The sequence below is a fragment of the Phoca vitulina genome, unplaced genomic scaffold, assembly GCF_004348235.1.
Source record: "Phoca vitulina isolate PV1807 unplaced genomic scaffold, GSC_HSeal_1.0 scaffold7, whole genome shotgun sequence".
Taxonomy (NCBI): Eukaryota; Metazoa; Chordata; class Mammalia; order Carnivora; family Phocidae; genus Phoca; species Phoca vitulina.
The window spans coordinates 69,732,817-69,750,221 of record NW_022589710.1 but is presented as its reverse complement, the minus strand read 5'-3'; the positions used below and the strand labels follow the sequence as shown (position 1 = coordinate 69,750,221).

Here is a 17,405-nt window from a genome sequence, read left to right as displayed (position 1 = left end):
GCACACACGCGCTCACACACACGCTCGCACCACCAGCCTGCACACACACGCTCGAACACACGCTCGCACCACCAGCCTGCCAACTCTTCGGTCCACAGAGGCAGAGCCGGGCAAGCAGTATTTCGCTCTTCTGCTTCGGGGAAGGAGCGCGGGGGCTGGAGCCCCAGGCGGTGGGGGCGGGCGGGCCTGTGCTGCATGGCGGGGGCCGGGCCGTGCTCCTCGCATTGCTGTGTGTGGCTGACATGTGCACGGGCTACGCGGTAGAGGGACTCTTCCAGGCTGCCTGCGTGAGTCACTCAAGTGTTCAAAATCTAAATTGTTTTTCCTAAACGTGAGGTCACCGGGTGACCGTTGCCGGGTAGCGGCCTGACGCCCCTCGGTCCCGCCTCGCTCCCGGGCTGCTCACAAGCCGGCGGCAGCTCCAAGCTCACGTGCGCGCCCTGCTGCCCGGACAGGCTGGGCCACGTGGCGGGCTGGGGAGGCGGCCGGGGCCAGACGTCCCGCCCCGGTGACACGCACCGGGATCATGCGCAGGGCCCCCCGCGGGGGCGCCGGCAGCAGGCCGCTCGGTCTGGAATCTCTCCCGCTTCCCGTTAGCACCGTGAGCTCTCGTGGGGGGCAGGGTCTGCGCGGCTCCCATGAACCCCCCGTGTCTGGCGCCGGCCGGGTCTGCTGGCCACGGGCAGGGGCTCCCGACCACGTGTGGCGCCTGCTCACACCTGAGGCGGGCGTTTGTGTGTCACTCTCGTCCCTGCGTCTCTGTGCGAGGTGCAGTCCGGGAGGGCCTAAGGGCCAGGCGCCTGGTGCTGGTGCTGGGTGGATGGACTTGGCCTTGGAAGCGGGTTGTCCGTTTACCCCATGAAAGAGGCACGATGATGCCCAGCTTGCGTCTGCTCAACCAGTGTGTCCGCGGGGCCCTGTGCGGGGGGTGCTGCGCCCGAGACGGGCCGGGTGTGGAGCGCAGGGCTGGCCGTCCAGTCCTGATCCTGAAGCTCCAGCCTGGTCTCCTTCATGCCACGATGGCCTGCAGCATTCGGGCCCAGCAGAGCCCTCTTCTCCTGGATGGGTCACATGAGCAGTTACCGTCGGCATCTGTGGCCAGGCTGGGTCCGTACTCAGGGCGGGCCTGGCCTGGGGGAGCGGGAAGGGCACCGCGAGGTCGGGTCCTCGGAGCTGCCTGGGCGCACCCCTCCTGGCGCCGGATGCCCTGAAAACATCCCGCAGCGGAGCCTGTGTCCCCCACTCTGGGACACGGCAGGCCCAGCGTGGCCCCTCAGCTGCCCGCACGCTCGCTCGAACCCCGGCCTGAGGTGACGTTGCCCCCTGGAGAAGCCTGCCTCGTCCACTGCTGGTCTGGGGGTCTCCATCCCTCCACCACCGCCATGCCACCCAGGGGCCTCTCAGTGACAGCCACGTCACGCCACGCGGGCTGCGCTGGGGATCAGAGGCCCGTGCTTCCAGCTCCTGCACGGAGCCCCCCACGTCTGCCAGACAGAAGCAGGGACGCCAAGAGCCAGGAGCTGGTGGGCATGAGGCTGTGGGGAACCGAGCTGCTGGGTGGCCAAGGAGGCTCTGGGGACGTCCGTCAGACGCCGGGCTACGGGCCGGCCGCACAGGCTTTAGCCCCGGGGAAAGGAGATGTGACCACAGTGGCAGGGGGGACCCGGAGAGAGCCGGGCGCATGTCCCGGGCCCCGAGGTGGCCCCGAGGTTACTGTGACATTAAATGTTGCATCCAAGATGACCATTTCCCTGACAAAATAACTCCTTTAACCCAGTGAGATCTGAGAGCCCTAATTTTGAAAAGGATGGTGAAGACACTCTGGACTTATTTGAATCCTGCGCTTGATGGAGCCCCCTCTCTGCCTGGCCCGTCACCATCTGCCAGGGCCACCCTGGAGAAGCCACTATGGCCTATGGCGGGTGGGGGCAGCGCGGCGAGGCCCTGTGCCTCTTCCAGCCACACACCCAGGGGGGTAAAGGGGCTTTGGGGCTGCGCAGACAGGCTCGGTTCCACGCTGAACCTTCCGTCCAGCCCGCTCTCCCCAGACCGGCCAGCACGGTCACACCCAGCTGCCCCCGGGGCGGACAGGGTCAGGGGCTCGCCTTGTCTGCAGGCACTTCCCGAGGGATGGTCTGGAACGTGCCCGGGAAGGTTAAGGAGGTGCTGATGGTCAGGCGCTCGCTAGGCTTGGTGGTTCTCGTCCCGCCACGTGTCCGTCTCTTAAGTGTGAAATTCTGCCAAAACAGTTACGTCAAAGTCAAAGCCAGGCACAAACAGGGTGCGTGTGCATACGTGGTGCGGGTCCTTTGGTTCGTCCGGTTCCCCTGCCTGAGGCTGTGCAGCGACCGATGCGGGTGAGGGACCGAGTCCGCTGGGGGCCCTGGGGGGCAGAGCCAGCTCTCCACCAGAACACCAGCTGTTTCTTTTTTTAAAAAATTGAGATGTAGTTCACATACCATAAAATTAAAACGTACAATTCAGTGCTTTTTAGTGTATTCACAGAGCTGCGTTTCCATCGCTACTGCCTAATTCTAGAACATTTCACGGGCCCTCCCCGCTGCCCACTGGCAGTCCCGGCTCCACTTCCTGCTCCGGGGTTCGCCTGTTCCGGACGCCCCGCGGAAGTGAGATCCTAGGTCGTAACCTCGCGGTCTCTCTTCCCTCCCTCGGCATGATGTTGGCACGGTCGTTACGTTGGAACACGTGTCGTACTCGGTTCCCTTTTCCGGCTGAACAATATTCTGTTGTGTGTCCAGAGCACGTTTGTTCGCCCATCCACCTGTCCATGTGACGTGGCTTCCACCTCGTGGCTTTTGTGGACGATGCTGCTCTGAACGCTGGCGTCCGTGGCTCGTGCCGCGTCCGAGCGGGTGTGGGGCCACCAGCCGGCATGCCAACCCCATCAGCGCACTGTCCTCGCCGACGCTGGACTTCGTGATCTGAGCCACCGTCGTGGGTGGGCGGTGGTCCCACGGTGGCTTTGAGCTGCGTTTCCGGATGACCGAGGGCGTTCACGTCTCCTCACGGGCCCGTCGACCATCTCACGTCTCCTGTTCAGACCCTTTGCCTGGTCTGACTTGGCTCATCTGTGGTTGGGTTGTGAGAACTCTCCGGAGGACGTGGCTGCGGGACTCCTCCCAGACACGGAATTCCCTGTATTTCCTCCTCTCTGTGGGGTGTCTTTTCGTTTTCTCGGTGGTGCCGTGTTGATCAAGTGCAGCTTCTCTGCCTCTGCTCACTGTTGGTGTCGCATCTGAGAATCCAGTGCTGAATCCGAGGTCCCGGAGGCTTCCCGTGTCTTCTTCGGAGTCGGGTGCCCTGGCAGCACCTGGCCTGCAGGGACCCAGCTGTCCCAGCGCCATTTGGTGGAGAGACCATTCTTCCGTTGGACTGTCGGGGACCTTGGTTGAAAATCAGCTGCCACAAACGTTAGGGTTTACTTCGGACAGCCCCCAGTTCCTTCTAGCTGTGGGCTTGGGGTCCGTTCCCCGGTGCGGAGATCCAGGCCCGGGCCGGGCTGCTGCCCCAGGGTGTCCGGGCTTCTGGGGACGCGTGACCCGCTGTTTGCCGACTGGCTTTTCCAGTCACACACACACATGGTTGTCACCGTGCAGGCCCGGGTGGAGCAAGGAGCCAAGAGCAGAGCCTCTGAGGGATGGCCCCACGTGCTCAGGAGGGCATTGCAGGAGCTGGGCCCTGGTAACTCCGCTCACTTCCACTCGAGACAGGCTGGGGACCGGCCCGCGGGGTGGCATCCTGTCAGCAAGGAGGGGCCCTGTGTCTCCCCAGGGGCCGTGTACATCTGCACGGAGGAGGTCTTCCCCAGCCCGCGCCTGCGGCAGCTCACGGCTCAGCAGCGGCGCCTGCGGACGGACGTGCCGGGAGACGTGGTCGACGGGATAAAGTTTGGCAACCAGATCTTTGTTGAGCACGTGGCCGACGTGGTGAGTGTCTCTCTGGCCCTGAGTGCCGAGGGGAGGTCGGTCCGGTGGGCAGGGCCACACACGAGAGCCCGGGCCACCCGCAGTACCCGTCAGCAGACACGTGCCTGCACACACGGGCCACACATTCAGAGCCACACGATCCGGCACCTGAAATTCCGGTCGGACCCGGCATCCTGTGGGACTCGTCACCCCCACGCACCGGAAGTGGGGGGGGCGGCCCCGCGGGCGCAAGGGTGCCCAGCACGGCGCCTCCTGCCCTGACCCGCGCCCCCGGCCATGGTGCTCAGTCCCCTGGAAAAGGCCGCAGCTGCAGGGGGCACCTCCCACTGGCCACCCCGTGGTGCCCGCTGCCCACACGACAGGGCCTGCGGTCCAGGCCAGCCGTCCCAGCCAGAGCAGTCTGTACTGGGTTTTATTTCTGCCTCTGGCGGAGCAGAAGCCCCCCATCAGGGCACAGGAGCCCCCCCCCCGGGGCACAACCTGGCCAGGGCCTAGCAGGTCCCCAGCCCCAACAAGCCCCTCAGATGGCTGACTGCCACCTGGCCACAGCACTCGGGGGACAGATCTGGAAGCATCAGCAAGTGACATGTCCCTGCCGGTGCAGAGACAGCAGTGGCGGGAACCCCCAGGGAGGGGACAAAGGGCTGGGAGGTCAGGGCAGGTCCAGCAGGCAGGGGGAGCGGAGCTGTGGCCCGGCCGGCTGCCGCCGTAGCGCACTGAGGTGGAGGGATGGAGGACGGCGGGAAAGGACCGCGGGAAAGGTGGCAAGTGAGGACACAGCAGCACGCCGGAGGAGAGTACGGCAGGCCTGTGCGTGGGGCCGGCTCCGGGCACATCAGCAGCGGCCGGCAGACCCCCCCGATCCCGGTGCGCCTCCCCCCCGTTTAAGGATTGTTATAAAAATTACAAGCAAAGGGTAAGGTATATAAACTTTTAATTTTTTTTAAAAAATGTACAATGAAACCTATCTCACACAGCTTGGGGAAGTAGCACGGTAAGCGCGGCCCACGGGGCCCGCAGCCACGGCAGCCACGGCCTCTTCCACGGAGGGTCAGGACACAGGTGGCCTGCGGGTCTCCCGGGAACCGCGGCCCAGCAGGGAGGCCGCGCCCACCCCACCATCCTGCAGGGGCCAAGCGTGGCCATGGCTTTGCGAGCGACGCGCGTCCCGACGAGCAGTGCGGTTGTTAGTGGGACAGTGTGCTCCGTGGCACGGGGACGGGGGGGGGGAGACGAGGTTAGTGCTGCAGGCTCCCGGCTGCAGGGCCCTCCAGCCTCGGTGGCCGTCCCCCAGCTGTCACAGGGCTGCCCCGGGCGGCACACAAGCAGCGTTGTCCTGGGTCTTCCAGGCCGGGGTGGCTTCACTGCGAGAGAGGGCCGCCGTCAGGGCCAGGGCCGCCGAGACCCACGGTGGCCTAAGTGGTTCCGAAGACAGCTCTGGGGGCGGAAGGCTTCCAGCCTCCTGCCCAGTGTCGCCAGGGGGGGGGGGGGGGGGGGGGTGCCAGTAGGGCCCCCACCTGCCCAGCCCCCAGGCACCCCCGGAGCCCCCCGCGGGGACAGGGACGGGGGACGGGGGGGACTCACATTACCGCTGGCGTCCTCGAGGCCGCTGCTGCTGTCATTTTCCACAGAAAGAGGCTCTACTGGAGACGCCCTAGAGACGGAAGCACAGACGGGGCTTCGGTCAGGGCACCGGCCAGCGCGCGGTCACTGGGCACCAGGGCCCACGTCCAAGCCGCAGGGCAGCCGGCTCCGAGGGGCAGAGCCCGGGGGGACTTCACAGTACGGGCGGCCCCACCCCACTACCTCCTTCCTCCCTGCACCGGGGGCTGCTGGGCAGGGGGCAGGGGGCACGGCCGCCCCCACACCCGCCTGGCAGGACCGTGGCGGTGACGAGTCAGCCTCGCAGTGTGGCTGCGTCCAGACTCAGTGCCTGGCATGGGGCCACGGAGGGAGCAAGGCCCGGTCACTGTGACGGCCCCACCGGAGACGAGAAGTGAAGGGACGGGTGTGAGGGGACCCTCGGCACAGGGCAGCCGGGGAGACGCCAACGGCACGGGCGGTGACGCTACCCCCTCGGCTTCCAGGACACCCTCCTGGAGTGTGTGACGAAGAAGGTGCCCGCGCTGCTGTCTCGGGGCATGGCCCGTTTGGTGGTCATCGACTCCGTGGCCGCCCCGTTCCGCTGCGAGTTTGATGGCGCGGCCTCGGTCCCCAGGGCCCGGCGTCTGCAGGCACTAGGAGCCGCCCTGCGCCGGCTGAGCTGCACCTTCCAGAGCCCGGTGCTGTGCATCAACCAGGTGGGTCGCCCCCCCCCCCCCCCGACGGCAGGTGTGCTCGGCTTCCATCTCAAGGAAGCAGCTCGGGGAGGGCAGAGCCAACCACGCCAGGGTGGGCAGCGTGGGGTCCTCGCTGCTGCTGACCCCAGTCTGCACGTTCCAGGTGACAGAGGCCACGGAGGAGCAGGGCACAGCACCCGGGCCACAGGGGTGAGCACCAGCTCCCCAGCCCCCCCCGGCAGGAGGGCCGCCAAGTGGTGGTGGGACCCCTGTGGTTTTGTAAGTAACGGTTGGGCCTGTTTCCTGTCTCAGCGTCTGGGACGAGCGCGTTTCTCCAGCTCTCGGAATGACCTGGTCCAACCAGCTCTTAATGAGACTGACAGTCAGCCGGCGCCGCCCCGACCGCACCCTGAGGGTGGTCTTCGCCCCTCACCTGCCCCCCTCGTCCTGTTCCTACACCGTCAACGCGGAGGGAGTGCGAGGGACTCCTGGGACCGCGTCCTGCTGACACGGCACTGGGGGGCGGCCGCGGGTTCTGGCCCCGCAGGCACGGGGGGCTGACGACCCCGCACACCCATCGCTGGGTCAGGATGCGCTCGACGCTGTTGGCCGCACCTTCTCCACGGCAGGGAGGCCGTGCGCACGGATGAGCTGCCCGACGAGGCCTCCCCACGTGCCCCATGCCCCCCGTGCTCACCATGCTGCCTGGCACGGTGGGCCCGGGACCCCCTCACCCCAGCTCGCTCTCCGCCAGACTCTGCCCTAAGTAACTCCTCCACGTTGGTGTAGGTCTTCTCCACAGCCCTGGGGACGGGGAGTTACCGTCCTTGGTCTCAGGGACACTGAGGCAGAGCAGTCCAGTGACTTGGCCATCCCCCCCGCAGGTCCACGAGCCAGACACTGCCCCCGGGCTGGTGCCAGAAGACAGGCACACGCCTGACCCAGTACTGGGGGTGGAGGCAGAGGTCCCTGAACTGGGCACACTCTTTCTGTTTGGACATTTTCTAGAGCAGAAACATTCATTTGTAGTTTCTATCCCCTTGTTAAAATAGTCTGTGGCCCTCAAAAGGGTAAGAATGGCCGGTATAAACAGGAAAAAGGTCTTTTAGGGCTGCGATTTTATAAAAGCCTTTCTGCAAGTGCAGGGACTTCACACCAGGAAATAAACCATTTTATTTTCGTAATTAAATAATAAACAATCCCAAATTATTTTCTAGGCAAATCACACTAACAGTGAGGAAACTACAATCCAAGACAGAGTGTACACGTGGCAGACGGGCCGCCCCGGGGGGATGCACACCAGTGCTGGGGCCCCTGCCCACCCGTCCCCGAGGCACACCCCTGCAGCAGGGCGGTCTCCCCGAGACGCAGGCGGCCCAGACGCCCGGGCCCTGCACCAGCCCCTCTGTCCCATGCACTCCTCAGTGCTGTCAGGCAGGCCGCACAGACCTGGGGTCCCCCCGCCCCGAGGGTTCCCCCCAGGACGACGGGGACAAATGTGGAACAGTGCGCGTCTTTAGGCCTGCCCCCGTCACACGCAGGATGCCGGTGCACCCTGACGGACGCCCTCCGCTGACGGGACCCTCACCCTCGGTCGCTGCTTTACCACCTTAGAGGTTCAGAAGTTTGAGGACCATACAGCGACTGCTCAGGAAGACGTGCACATAGAAACATCTCATCTCCGTGCTTCCCAAGAACATTCTACAAAGTTATGACGACGGGCAATCTGTTCTATGAACTGTAAACGATGTATTTTTAGCAATATTTATGTTACCATAAACACTGAATTTCTCATTACATGCTATTTCTAGCAGCTTTCTGAACAAACAAATGATAGGGGTTTTTTAATTCCAGGAAATAACGGACTCCCTCCGATACCGTAACTACAAAGCAAGCAGCACAGCCCGCTGGCCCCGTGAGCTGCCGGGTCGGCTGCCTGGGGGGAGCCGGGAGGGTCGGGAGGCCAGGCCTGCCACGGCCCCACCCTGACGACCCGTGGACGGGGCTCTGCGGACCGCGGCCGGCTGTCCCCCTCCTGCCTGTCCGCTGGCCGGGGCTCGAACGGGACGGGAATGATGCACAGTGGGTGCTGACGCTCTAAGGGTCGCCTCACCAAGAAAGGAAAACGTTGCGGACGAGGGACAGCCACCCCCACTGCTTCGCTCTCCGAGGACGTTAAAATCCACACAAGACTTGAGTGAAGTAGTGATAACCAGGCTCGTTTCTGTTTTGATACAAGTTCAAAAATCAGCACAGATTTCCAGGCAGTGTCCCCTGAGACAGGAAGGTTTCTTAGGACCCGCTTTAAGGAGGCCGCCTGGCTTCTCTCACCCCGGCCACACTCCTCACAGCCCCACAAGGCAAGCGCGGCCCTCAGAGAACCAAGCGGGGCGATCTGACCGAGGCCCCCGCACGGCGGCCCGTTTCCACCACCTGAGAGCGGAACGGTGAATCCCGTTCGCAGCCCCATGTTCTGCAGGTGGAAGCGTCACTAAGGGCAACGGGGTAGGTTTCCAATGCACTGGATCCACTTCGCGGCCCGAGGAGCACCGGGGACGGAGGGGAGGGGGCGGCCCCCGGGGCCCTCCCCGGCAGCCACACCGCGCCCTGGCAGCCCCCGCGCCTCGAGGGCACAAGGCCTCTGCGGGGACGCGGCTCCCGCGTTCTCTTGGCTCGAGCGTCTCACAACCCGTCCCCTGGAGAGCGTTTACCAAGTCAGCTCCTGGTCCCTCGGGCCAGCCGGGCACTGCGGGAAGAGGCCGGACGCACGGGCTCCTGCGGGCAGGACAGAGCGCCGGTCCCTGGGCGGGAACAAGCGCACGGCCACAAACACCGGCGGGCGAGGCCACGTGCTCCTGTGGCCTTAAATGATGGGACATTTCTGAGCAGTTTCCAGCCCGCAGCCCCTGAAGGACACGTGCAGTATGTGGAGGCCCCCGGGCGACCCCTCAGGGAGTCCCGGTGAGCACGTACCCCGCAGAGTGCAATTCAGGAGGGAGACGTGGCTGAGGACCAACAAGAGCATGTACCCTTGCGGTGACACCACCGAACATTAAAGTCACAAGCAGGAGCACACCACAGGGACGCCCTGAGTTTCTCGATCCCCCTCATCTACCTGCTGCGTCTTCACGCTCCCGCCCACTGACCTGGACGAGGCCCTTCTCACCGCCGCTGCCACCAGGAGCCACAAACCCCTTGTCGTCTGCTCAGGACGTTCTAAACCCACCCGGGAGCCTCACGCATCTGGGGGACTGGGCAATGTTCCTGTAAAACCTACCCCGTGTTCCTTAACGCTACAAAGAAAAGCTTTTTAAAAATGAATCCCACATCTCTGCCTGCTCAGCACTCGGGGGCCGGCAGAGGGAAAACGGGCTCCGCAGGGTGGGCTCGGGAGCCCGCGGAGCGTCCGGCAGAGCCGTGGAGGGGACACACTGCAGGCGCGGGGACTCAGCAGAGACCCAGACCCACTGGCGTCACCCACTCCCTGAATTCCAGGCAGCACTGCCGGAGCTCATCAGAAGCTTAGTCCAGAAGGGTGCAGAGTTCCAGAGCTTCCGTTTACAGCCCGGATACAGTATTAAAGTATAAAATCGATTCTGGTCTAATGGCAGGAAGGACAAGCATCCGTGAGCGGCAGCCGACCTGAACGTGCTGAAGCCAGCTGCCAGGGCCACCGTGGGCCACCGGGGGCCGCCCTGCCCGGCCGGTCTCACGCTCACGCGTCGGCAGCTCTTGGTCGCTAGCGCCGCAGCGAGCTTAACGGAACTCGGGGCCAAGCCCCACGAGCTGGCGGCGGCACTATCCAGGAAAGGAAGCAAGCCGGGAGGTGGGTCCCCTGCAGAGGGGGAGGGGCGTGGCAAAGCTCGGAGGGTCTCAGTGCTTCGTTAGCCTCAGGGGGCTTATCTAGCTCTGCCTCGGCCCTCAGTGGGCCAGGTCAGCGTGGCTGGCACTCAGAGCTCGCGAGTCTGCCAGACAAGTATTTCGTTCCTGCGTGAAAACACAAATAGGAAAATTGCACTTCACCCGTACTCCAAGGGACGCCAGCGTGAAGGGGTCTCAGGGTCACAATCACAGCGGTACACCTCTGAAGTCAACACTCGGGCATCCTGATGCTCACGTGCACACGGGCCAGCACCGAGAGGGGTGTGGGACCCGGTGGACCCCAGACCTTTTGGGACGGCGACACCTCTTTTACTCTCACGAGCAGGCGCGCTCCAAGCGCACTGGCCAGCACTCCCGGCACCTCACATCTCACCGGGGGCCTGGCAGAAAGCACCCCGGAAAGAGCCACCTCCTGCGGTGCTGGGGGCTGAGGAGGAAGGCCTGCTACCACCCGTGAGCACCCAAGGGGTGAGCAGCTGGGCCGGGGCTGCTAAGAGGTGCAACGGCCAGGACGTCTGGTCGCTGGCGGACGAGCAGTAACTGCTGAGTCAGAAGGTTCTCGGTCCCGTAAGCTCAGCTGCAGGCTCAGCTCCCCGGTCTGCTCGGCACCCTTGGCCGCACCCGACAGCCACACCAGATGTTGAAAAGAAACGGAAAATTAGAAGAAGGTGCCAACGGTTTTAAATGTGAAGGTGACAGGTTCATGCAAGCCTTGGGACACCAAAAAAAGTGCTAAAGATTGGGTGTAAAAGTGACAATATGTCAGTTACATTAGTAAAGGTCTAATAGTTTTAAAACACTGAACAACAGCTTAAATGGACAATGAATTAGTTACAAACTTACCAGAGGCTAAAATCATACAAATTAATACACATTAAGTGACCAAATTTTGATACTACTTTATCGGAATATTTAATTAGCTTAATCAAAGTATTCAAAGATCATGAGTATACTGAGAATGTCCACGATACGCACATTCCCACAATTTACGTCATCAAATTAATGCAGAATCTGGAAATATCATTATGATGCCTCTTTCTCTAAGACCCAGAAAATACTGAAGTGTCCCCCCAAGGCCGTCGGAGGCTGCAGTGGTGCCCGGGAAGGGCCTGCGGCCGCCCAGCTCCCTGCGCTGGGTAGTCAAGGGCACTGAGCGGGGCAGGGCTCCTTACTTGGAAATGGTCTTCAGCGGCCTTGCCGCCCACGTTAAGGACATTCAGGGAACTCGCACGCTTCATGCTGCCAACAGGGCAGTGGACATGCAAAAGGACAAACCAGCGCGTCAGTCAACCAGGGGCGGCAAACACAGCAAAGACACCCCCAAGGCCTCTGTCACGGTGCGGGGAGCCATCCCTCGTGGAGAGCGGGCCTCTCTCTCGGACTGGGGTGTCTGCCCAGTTCTTAACACAGATGCCCTGCGTCTATCCATATTTAAAGCCCAGTAGAGAAAAAGCACAGTTTCTCTGCATCTGTCTCAGCAAAGTATTTGTCTTAAGTACTATGTGTAAATTCCACGTGTCCTCATACGTTCACAATTTGAAGCCTGGCTCGTGGAGGAGCCAAGAAGCTGCCCGCGCAGCCCTCTGGCTGGGCCTGAGTCTGCAGGGCAGGTCACATCAGTTTTAAGAAGGGAGCCTGGAGCCTCCTCCAAAACCCACCACTCACCCTAAGTGACCATGTAAAAGAGAGACCCCTTGAAGCTCAGTATCTACATATATTCGTGTACTTTATGTATTTTTAATATTAAATTTTATATTAAAAGGAAAAATAATTATTTATTAGCAAAATACACTCAGAAGCTAGGATTTCTCTGCTTAGAAACCAAAATTTAAAACAAATTTCATGGCTTTACCTTTAAGGAAACCGAGTGATTTAAATGTGTATTTACTTTTTTCTCCCACTTGACACCTTTAAAATACTTGATGAAATATCCTGCAAATAACCTAAAACCTAAACTTAAATGACAGACAGTCATAGTTACTATCACTGCTTACCACCACCAGGGATGCCCTCAGACAGTAAATCACCTTAGCTTTTAAAGTTAAAATAACTGATATTAATGGTTATTTTTAAGTATCTGCAACAGGAACTGTAACAATAAATTGACCTACGACATGACCAGTACCCCCCAGCACCTGCTCTGTGAGTTGAAGGGTCAGCACAACCAGACACGGGCACTAAGGCCGGGGTCAGCACCCGAGTGCCCACCGGCACCACGACGGGCACCGTGCCTGCCACATGGCGGGTACTGACCAAGTTCTCACTGAATGAACTACACCAGCAGCCAAAGACCTTAATTCACTTAACCTCAAGTAAAATTCATTCCCAAAATGCGCGAACCGGGACAAACACAACCACCTCACGTATCCTACGTAAGTGCTGCTAGAACTCTGAGCAAGTTTTGTCTACACAGCACTGCTCAAGAACAAGGATAAGATCAAACCAAACCGCACTGGCACAATTATTATTTAAGTGGCCAATTTCTAAGACAGTTACACAACCCTCTTCCTCAAACTCTTTTCCTTACAAGAGCAAGGTAAACAATGTGACTCCTGCCGGTACGTCTCCCCTGACTCTGCGAGCTGCATCCTCACCCTTCCCTCACGCCGCGGGGTACCAAACAGGAAGAACGCCGAGTTCGGTGGTTCTCAAAGTGTCGCCGTAGACCAGCCGCGCGGGCACCAGCTGCGGACTTGCCACAAAGGCCAGTGGTGTGAGGGGCGGGGGCGCAGACCCCACTGCACCAGAAACTGAAGGCGGGCCCAGCAGTGTGTTCAAACCCCCGGAGACGCTGATGCTCAGGTCTGAGAACCACCGGCCCAGTGAACAAACGCAGTTACTCTTACCTGGACAGACGATTCAGTTTTATGCATTTTTATGGGAAAAAATTTCTAGAGCCATTTCAGTTTCCATCAAGTTCAGTAAGGTACCATGTCCACTACCACGTGTGACAACGTGTGCGCACGGGCGTGGCCACACCGGGGAGCGTCCGCACTGCCACGTCCCGGCCGAGACAGGAAGAAGGCACAGGAGGGGGAGGGAAAACTCCTGAGCTCTGTCACGTGGGAAGGAAGGGCCACGTCATAGGACTCCGTGCCAGAATTGGGTTCTGCATTTAAAAAGCTTCAAAATATCCAGAACCTCCAACAGCCAGTGTGTTTGCCCTGGAGGAGCCAAATTACGGCGTGTGGAGAGCACTGCCGCTCATCAGATCCAGCCCAGGAACAAAAACTAAGCGACTATTCAACAGTCTGTTCGGATCCTTACAACGTGGCCCAAAAAATAAATAAATAAATAAATAATCTTTCCAAATTCGGTGAGGCAGATAGTTGACCTATCATTTAGTTCTGTAAGTATTTTAAAACAAGCACTTTATCCCCAAGGCAACTCCCTGATGCACGTTCACCTGTCGGGTCGCAGGCTCTGGGGCAGACAGGACGGGACGGCAGTCTGCTGCTCAGCCCTACAACCTTCCAGAAGCCCCGCTGGCTTTCAGCACTGCATCTTCCAGGCAGCGTCACAACAAACGTGTGGAGCTCGTTTAAATGACTCCCTCTACAGAAACAGGCTTGGAAACATCCCTGAGAAGCAGGGTGACAGCCACCCATACAAATCGCTTGTCCTGCCTCACAAGCCATCAAAAAACATGTGCGTCCATCAGCAGAGACGCCTGGGGGGACAGGGCGGACAGCACACCTGGGCCTCTGCTCCCCAGCTGGGGGCTGAGCCTGCAGGGCAGCACCGGGGAGTCCCAGGGGTCTCAGGAGCTATGCCGTCATGACAGAGACAAGAACGAGACTGGACACCCCTCAAAACAACACAGGAAGCAGCTGGAAGAGCCCCTACCCTCAGGTCTCCGACACGTCGTATGAAGGGACCCCGCTTCCCAGTCTCAGCAGCGGGAGACTTCTTGCCCACAGAAGGGAAGGTGGAGTCACTGTACAACAGAGTTTTACTCAGACTCAATCTTTAAAAAGAAGGCACCACGGGCGCCTGGGTGGCTCAGTTGGTTGAGCGACTGCCTTCGGCTCAGGTCATGATCCTGGAGTCCCGGGATCGAGTCCCACATCGGGCTCCCTGCTCGGCGGGGAGTCTGCTTCTCCCTCTGACTCTCCCCCCTCTCATGTGCTCTTTCTCTCTCTCAAATAAATAAATAAAATCTTTAAAAAAATAAAATAAAATAAAATAAAATAAAAAGAAGGCACCACTTAGGAATTCAGAGTTTCACGAACAGCTGATAGAGCAGTGCCTCTGTGAGAAATGCATCCCAAACAAGATGCTGTTTACATCAGAAATAACCCAGAAACGGGGGCAGATTGTTAACACTCTGGTGCACCTTATAAAGAACAGAATACCTCAGAACCAAATTCCTTCGACAACTTCAATGTTATCGTTCAAAAGACTCTAAGACTCAGGAGTGCACCTTCTTTTAAACACACGGAAAATCTGTTTTTGTTTTTTTATTCCTAAAGAAACTCCTTATACTAAAGTCCTGAATCTGTAATCCTTCTATTTAAAACATTATTCTCCCTACATTAATACCTGTGAGTCTCATATAGTCATGGCTACCGTTATGATTTTAAAGGGATTTTCAAAACTAATTTTAAAGGATTTAAACTAGTACTAATTTAAAAAAAGAAACAGCAGCTCTCTGGAGTCAACACGTGAATGTGCTCAGTGTTTTCCTCCGAAGCTCCCCCTTGTCACTGCTAAGGCTTTCTCTGAACACGCAACACCCAAACCGCAGACTGGCACAGGTTTGTTCGGGAGGCCCCCGCCCTCCTGGCCCCGCCACAGGAAGCTCCGCAGTTCCTTCTCCAGGAAGCGAAGAGACAGGCCGGGAGCTGCTCCAGCCCCGGGGCGGAGACGTGAGGAGCAGCGGGGACGGCTTGGGGAGGAAGGGCCGCTGGGCGCCGCGCGGCGGGGCGGTCAGCAGGGCTGCAGACGGATAATTACCCGGGGTTCTTTGGCTCACTCTCTCGAGAACTTCCTCCCTTCAGCTTCCTAACCAGCTTCTCACTGCTGCGTCTAATTGAAGCCCGGAGTTTGCTAAAGGAACCACTGCGCTTTAAAGATCCAGTGCCATCCTGAAAGAAACGTGAACACATGTGAAACTGCAGACGGTCCTCTCCCGGCCTCCCGAGAAGCAAAGCTGAATGGAAACAAGAATTCACATCACGGTTGACCTACTTGTCTGTGACTTGCTGGCAATACGGTGGCCACGGAAATTACCAGTTGGCCATGTCTATAAATACACTTTAAATAGAAATCTATCCATTCTAAATTTCAGTCAAGATAATCCAATGATCATGAAAAACCTCTGGACATGAAGAAGTTCAAACAAAAAACATCCCCCAAAATCATACTGCTGTTTTGAAACAAAAAAGGTCACACACAGAAAAAGTCTCAAGAAAATTAACGCTGCTTCTTGAAGATCACCAAAATCAAATTCTACGTTTAATAAAAACGGAAGCATCTGGTCCATGTAACAGTACTGGACCCAAACCACTGAGAGATGACAGAGACAACTCTTTTTTTAACACTTTTGTGTACATGCAGTACTTAGATGTACTGCTTCTTCAGTAAATTTCATTTTAAAATATTTATTTATTTATTTATTTATGTAAGTAAGTAACTAAGTATTCTCTACACCCAGTGTGGGGCTTGCACTCACGACCCTGAGATTAAAAGCTGCACGCTCTCCCGACTGAGCCAGCCAGGCGCCCCTTTAGTAAATTTTAAAAACGGTTTTATTAAATGTTGATTTTAAGTGTGGTTGGAAAATTAAATAAAATGCTCATCCCATTAAAACCCCTCTGACACATTGTGGGAAGCAAGTAAAAAACTGTCCAGCTTTCATCGTAACTGGCCCAGGCATTAACAAGTGGAACACTTGGCAGTATCTGGGTATGAAAATCAAAAGCAGAGAGTGAAAAAAATGTGTCTATAAGCAACTTCTATTCTCAGAATGAATCACTTAGTGAGATTAACAGTAGCCCCGTTCCTTCAAGAAGCTACGCAATGCCGCATTCCATGGAAAGAGTGAGAAGTTCTACTAGGCAGACAGACACCAAGACACGGGTCAGTTGGAGTGAGTTTATTAGAAGTTAGAAAGACACAAATACACAAATCACTGAACACTTAAAGATTAGTGGAGAAAAGCAAAATTGCCAAAATGTCACAGAGACTACACAGCAAACGCTACTGGAGCGAGATCCTAAGGGGAGAGCCCGGGGCGCAGGTGGCCCCGCCGGTCTCGGAGGGCAACGGGAGCAGCACATGCCCTAGTCCTACAGCCTAGCTAGTTCAACGGTCACGGTCATGCCACGGCATTAACACCTGCGGGAGACTTCTAACTACCTTTGATCAAAGTGAACAACTAATCGCTCTTAATTCTTAAACTCATGTATCACACAGTAAATGGTTTTTATTAACACAGTTTATATTACTAAGTACATATCTGGCAAAGCTACATGTATACAGAGATAAGGAACCCCCCAAAAAGGACAGCAGCACCGAAAGGAACGGCCAGTCACAGAGAGGCGGAGCTCTGACAAGAATCCTAGGGGTCGCTAAGCACAGCAGTCAGCGCTGGAGAGAGAAGGAAAGCTGGAGGAGGAGCCGCCCGTCATGCAGGACACAGTGTGAACGTCACATGAGGCAGCTAGGCCTGTCAGACAGAAACGGAGAGAGAGCCCGGTGAAACCGTTGTGAGAACACAGCCAGCCCCCACTGACCGCAGCGTGGCTTACAGTATTTCTAGGTCACAAATCTCAGCAGCGCTTTTAATCGCTTTAGTATTTGGGATGACCTTCCGCCTGCTTCTATCAGCCCAGTACCAAGAGGTACTGGGCCGTATGCTATCTTTTACATTATCAAGACTAATCACTCCTGATCATCAAAACAAAATTCCAGTTTCTGAGCATGGATTAGCACTGTGCTGGAAATCTCCATGATACTTACTGTAACGAGGTTTTCCAGTAACCGTACATAAAGGAGATTCCACATTGAGAAACATCCGACAGTGACCAAAAGAAAGGCTACACACAGGAAGAGGCCATTCATTAAACCTTTAACTTCATCAGAAATCGTTTTATATCCCTAAACTATAAAGTTCTCTCTGAAATCAGGGAGGACTTTCTCTTAAAAGCACTAACAGTTTTTAGACAGTTCAGAAACTTGAAGAAACCACTGACTTTAGAAGTCTTTAGCACATTTTAAACATGCAGTTGATAATCCAAAATAAGATTAATTCTAGAAAATGGATTTCCACAGGCAGCAGTGCACCCCGGGTCTC

At 57.7% G+C, this 17,405-nt stretch overlaps 2 protein-coding genes across 9 annotated transcripts in view; one reads left to right on the top strand and one right to left on the bottom strand.

The window, feature by feature from the left end:
* XRCC3 (X-ray repair cross complementing 3) overlaps positions 1-8,023 on the top strand; it is a 14,484-nt gene extending 6,461 nt beyond the window's left edge. The window contains exons 6-9 of one of the 2 annotated variants that reach the window (XM_032406010.1): positions 3,793-3,947; positions 6,035-6,247; positions 6,390-6,436; positions 6,539-8,023. In XM_032406010.1, coding sequence (XP_032261901.1) covers positions 3,793-3,947; positions 6,035-6,247; positions 6,390-6,436; positions 6,539-6,734 — 611 coding nt within the window. In that variant the 3' untranslated portion in view covers positions 6,735-8,023. The remainder of the gene's footprint in view (positions 1-3,792; positions 3,948-6,034; positions 6,248-6,389; positions 6,437-6,538) is intronic. The other variant, XM_032406009.1, reaches the window with a different exon arrangement.
* KLC1 (kinesin light chain 1) overlaps positions 4,866-17,405 on the bottom strand; it is a 58,278-nt gene continuing 45,738 nt past the window's right edge. For 3 of the 7 annotated variants that reach the window (XM_032406002.1, XM_032406001.1, XM_032406004.1), the window contains 3 exons: positions 15,065-15,195; positions 5,532-5,601; positions 4,866-5,311 (listed from right to left, as the gene is read on the bottom strand). In XM_032406002.1, coding sequence (XP_032261893.1) covers positions 5,309-5,311; positions 5,532-5,601; positions 15,065-15,195 — 204 coding nt within the window. In that variant the 3' untranslated portion in view covers positions 4,866-5,308. Of the gene's footprint in view, positions 5,312-5,531; positions 5,602-15,064; positions 15,196-16,190; positions 16,779-17,405 lie in introns of those variants that run through there. The other 4 variants (XM_032406005.1, XM_032406007.1, XM_032406008.1 and 1 more) reach the window with 2 other exon arrangements.